The sequence below is a fragment of the Pleurodeles waltl genome, chromosome 7 (genome assembly GCF_031143425.1).
Source record: "Pleurodeles waltl isolate 20211129_DDA chromosome 7, aPleWal1.hap1.20221129, whole genome shotgun sequence".
Taxonomy (NCBI): domain Eukaryota; kingdom Metazoa; phylum Chordata; class Amphibia; order Caudata; family Salamandridae; genus Pleurodeles; species Pleurodeles waltl.
In genome coordinates, this window is record NC_090446.1 from 1,525,459,490 (window position 1) to 1,525,464,348 (window position 4,859).

At 46.8% G+C, this 4,859-nt stretch overlaps 1 protein-coding gene across 1 annotated transcript; it reads left to right on the plus strand.

Annotated features, from left to right (window-relative positions):
- The first annotated feature begins 319 nt into the window (after positions 1 to 319).
- On the plus strand, positions 320 to 1,123 carry LOC138247104 (aggrecan core protein-like). Its single transcript, XM_069201849.1, has one exon. The coding sequence runs from the start codon at positions 320 to 322 to the stop codon at positions 1,121 to 1,123; it is 804 nt and encodes a 267-aa protein (XP_069057950.1).
- The last annotated feature ends 3,736 nt before the right edge of the window (positions 1,124 to 4,859 follow it).

Here is a 4,859-nt window from a genome sequence, read left to right on the forward strand (position 1 = left end):
CTCCTCCAAAGTTGTAATCAGGCCCCATGTTTCTCACCCTCAGCAACGTGAATGTTCCCCGATGGGAGCTCACTCTCCTGAAACAAACTTTTCCATTCCCCTCCAGCTCTCCATCCCACTTCGAGCTACTTTGTAGGAGCTGCAGCTGCATTCTGCTACTTTGTACAAACTGCAGCTGCAATAAACTGCTTTGTATGAACTGCAGCTGCTTTACGCTGCTTTGTATGAACTACAGGTGCTTTACGCTGCTTTGTATGAACTACAGGTGCATTCTTGTACTTTGTATGAACTGCAGCTGCCTTCTGCTACTTTGTATGAAATGCAGGTTAATTCTACTTTGTATGAGCTGCAGGTGCATTCTGCTACTTTGTATGAACTGCAGCTGCATTCTGCTACTTTGTATGAATTGCAGCTACATTCTTTTACTTTGCATGAACCGAAGCTGCATTCTTCTACTTTGCATGAACCGAAGCTGTATTCCGCTAATCTGTATAGACTTCAGCTGTATTCTACTACTTTGTATGAACTGCAGCCGCATTCTGCTACTTTGTATGACCCAAAGCTCTATTCTGCTACTTTGTATGAACTGCAGCCGCATTGTGCTACTTTGTATGAACCAGAGCTGCATTCTGCTACTTTGTATGAACTGCAGCTGCATTCTGCTACTTTGTTTGAACTGCAGCTGCATTCTCCTACTTTGTATGAGCTGCAGCTGCATTCTGCTACTTTGTACAAGCTGCAGCTGAATTCTGCTACTTTGTACGAACTGCAGGTGCATCCTGCTACTTTGTACGAACTGCAGCTGCATTCTGCTACTTTGAACGAACTACAGGTGCATTCGGCAACTTTGCACGAACGGCAGGTGTGTTCTTCTAGTTTGTACGAGCTGCAGCTGCATACTACTACTTTGTATGAACTGCAGCTGTATTCTTCTACTTTGTATGAACTGCAGCTGCATTCTTCTACCTTTTATGAACTGCAGGTGCATTCTGCAACTTTGTATGAACTGCAGGTGCATTCTTCTACTTTGAAGGAGCTGCAGCTGCATTCTGCCACTTTGTATGAACTGCAAGTGCATTCTGCAACTTTGTATGAATTGAAGGTGCATTCTGCTACTTCATAGGAGCTGCATTCTACTACCTTGTACGAACTGCAGCTGCATTCTGCTGCTTTGTATGCACTGAAGGTGCATTCTTCTACTTTAGATGAGCTGCAGCTGCTTTCTACTACTTTGTATGAACTGCAGCTGCATTAAGCTGCTTTGTATGAACTGCAGCTGCATTAAGCTGCTTTGTATGAACTGCAGGTGCATTCTTCTACTTTGTATGAACTGCAGTTCCATTATGCTGCTTTGTATGAACTGGAGGTGCATTTGTCTACTTTTTATGAACTGCAGCTGCATAACTGTAGGAGGCTGGCCTGGCGTATAGTGGAGACCTGATGATACTTACACCTTGTGCCAGGTCCAGTTATACCTTATTAGTAGATTAGTAGTGTTCTAGCAGCTTAGGCGGATAGAAGTAGCTATAGCAGAGCAGCTTAGGCTGAACTAGGAGACATGCAAAGCTCCTACTACACCACTTATATCATATAGATACTATATCATAAGAAAGACAATACTCAGAGTTACTAAAAGTAAAGGTACTTTATTTTAGTGACAATATGCCAAAAGTATCTCAGGGAATATACTCACTTAGGAGGTAAGTAAAATACACAAAATTTACACGCAAACCAAAATCAGGTAAGTAAACAGTTAGAAAAGTAGTGCAAACACTGTAGAATACAATATGATGCAATAGGCCTAGGGGCAACGCAAACCATATACTCTAAAAGTGGAACACGAACCACGAATGGGCCCCTAGGCCTAGTGTAATGTGTAGAGGGTCGCTGGGAGTGTAAGAAAACACTAAGGCCCATATTTATACTTTTTTAGCACTGCATTTGCATCATTTTTTGACGCAAAAGCGGTGCAAACTTACAAAATACAATTGTATTTTGTAAGTTTGCACCATTTTTGCGTGAAAAAGCGGCTCAAATGCAGCGCTAAAAAACTAAAAATATGGGCCTAAGGGTGTCCAAGATACCCCACCCTAAGAACCTGAAAAGTAGGAGTAAATTACTACTATTTCCCCAGAAACACACTAAACTAGTGATAGAGGATTTTGCAAAGACCACAACAGACTGCAAAGCACTGAAGCCGGATTCCTGGACCTGAGGACCTGCAAAGGAAGAGGACCAAGTCCAAGAGTCGTGAAAGTGTCCGGGGGGGCAGGAGTCCACTAAACACCGGATGAAGGTGCAAAATGGCTGCCTCTGGATTGAAGAAGCTGAGGATTCTGCAACAACGAAAGGTGTTTGGAACTTCTCCTTCATGCAGAAGATGTCCCACAGAGTGCTGGAGGATGCGGAGTGGTTTCTTTGGCAAAATACTGCAAACAAGCCTTGGTAGCTGCAAGAGTTGCAGTTAAAGAAAAAGGGTGCTGCCGGGCCCTTGAAGGACCAGGATGTCGCCACTTGGGACAGGAGACAGAGGGGGCCCTCAGCAATACAGAGCGCCCAAGAAGGTAGCACCTGCAGAAGTCCTTGAACACGGGTTCAAGAAGACTGAGCACAGCGGTCATCTCAACACTACAGAAGAGGGTCCCACGAAGCCGGAGGTCAACTCGGAGTATTGAGCAATGCAGGACGGAGTGCTGGGGACCTGGGCTCGGCTGTGCATGAAGGATTCATTGGACAGATGCACAGAAGCCCGAGCAGCTGCAGGTCACGCGGTGCACAGGATTACTGTCTGGAGAGGGGAGGCAAGGACTTACCTCCTCCAAATTTGGACAGTTGGACCACTGGACAGTCTGGGTCACTTGGGTGCACCATCTGTGTTCCAGGGGCCATGCTTGTCAGCATGAGAGGGGTCCCAGAGTACCGGTGACGCTGAAATTTGGCACCTGCTGGAGCAGGGGGAAGATTCAGTCAACCCACGGGAGATTTCTTCGTGGCTTCCAGTACAAGATGAAAGCAGGCAGCCCCCAAAGCATGCACCACCAGGAAACAGTCAAGAAAGCCGGCAGGATTAGGCGCTACAATGTTGCTGGTAGTCTTCTTGCTACTTTGTTGCAGTTTTGCAGGCGTCCTGGAGCAGTCTGCGGTCGATCCTTGGCAGAAGTCGAAGAGAGAGGTGCAGAGGAACTTTGGTGAATTCTTGCAAATCGTTATCTGAGGAAAAGCCCACTGGAGAGACCCTAAATAGCCCTCAGAGGAGGATTGGCCACCTAGTCAGGTAAGCACCTATCAAGAGGGGTCTATGACGTCACCTGCTGGCACTGGCCACTCAGAGAGCTCCAGAGTGCCCTCACATCTCTGGATCCAAGATGGCAGAGGTCTGGGACACACTGGAGGAGCTCTGGGCACCACCCCTGGGGTGGTGATGGACAGGAGAGCGGTCACTCCCCTTTCCTTTGTCCATTTTCGTGCCAGAGCAGGGACTGGGGGTTCCCTGAACCGGTGTAGACTGGCTTATGCAAGGAGGGCACCATCTGTGCCCTTCAAAGCATTTCCAGAGGCTGGGGGAGGCTACTCCTCTCCAGCCCTTAACACCTTTTTTCCAAAGGGAGAGGGTGCAACACCTTCTCTCAGAGGAAATTCTTTGTTCTGCCTTCCTGGGACTGGGCTACCCAGACCCCAGGAGGGCAGAAACCTGTCTGTGGGTTGGCAGCAGTGGTAGCTGCAGCGAAAACCCCAGAGAGCTGGTTTGGCAGTACCCAGGGTCCATAGTGGAGCCCTGCGGATGCATGGGATTGGCACCCCAATACCAGATTTGGCATGGGGGAACAATTCCATGATCTTAGACATGTTACATGGCCATATTCGGAGTTACCATTGTGAAGCTACATATAGGCATTGACCTATATGTTGTGCACACGTGTAATGGTGTGAAATGTCCCTGAACTATGTGGGGGCACCTTTGCTAGTGCAAGGGTGCCTTCACACTTAGTAACTTTGCACCTAACCTTCAGCAAGTGAAGAATAGACATATAGGTGACTTATAAGTTACTTAAGTGCAGTGAAAAATGGCTGTGAAATAACGTGTGCGTTATTTCACTTAGGCTGCAGTGGCAGTCCTGTGTAAGATTTGTCTGAGCTCCCTATGTGTGGCAAAAGAAATGCTGCAGCACATAGGGATCTCCTGGAACCCCAATACCCTGGGTACCTAGGTACCATATACTAGGGAATTATAAGGGTGTTCCAGTGTGCCAATTATAATTGGTGAAAATGGTCACTAGCCTATAGTGACAATTTTAAAGGCAGAGAGAGGATAAGCACTGAGGTACTGGTTAGCAGAGCCTCAGTGACATAGTTAGTCACTACACAGATACACACATTTAGGCCACAAACTATGAGCACTGGGGTCCTGGCTAGCAGGATCCAAGTGAGACAGGCAAAAACAAACTTACATACTTGTAAAAATGGGGGTAACATGCCAGGCAAGATGGTACTTTCCTACAATTACTCTACTTTGTATGAACTGCAGCTGCATTGTGCAACATTGTATGAACTGCAGCTGCATTCTGCTACTTTGTATGTGCTGCAGGTGCAGTCTGCTACTTTGTATGAGCTGCAGGTGCATTCTGCTACTTTGTATGAACTGAAGTTGCATTCTTCTACTTTGTATGAACTGCAGCAACATTCTTCTACTTTGTACGAACTGCAGGTGCATTCTGCTACTTTGTATGAACTGCAGCTGCATTCTGCTACTTTGTATGAGGATGCTGCTGCATTCTGCCTCTTTGTAGCAACTGCATCTGCATTCTGCTACTCTGTATGGATTGCAGCTGCATTCTGCTACTTTGTATGAACTGCAGGTG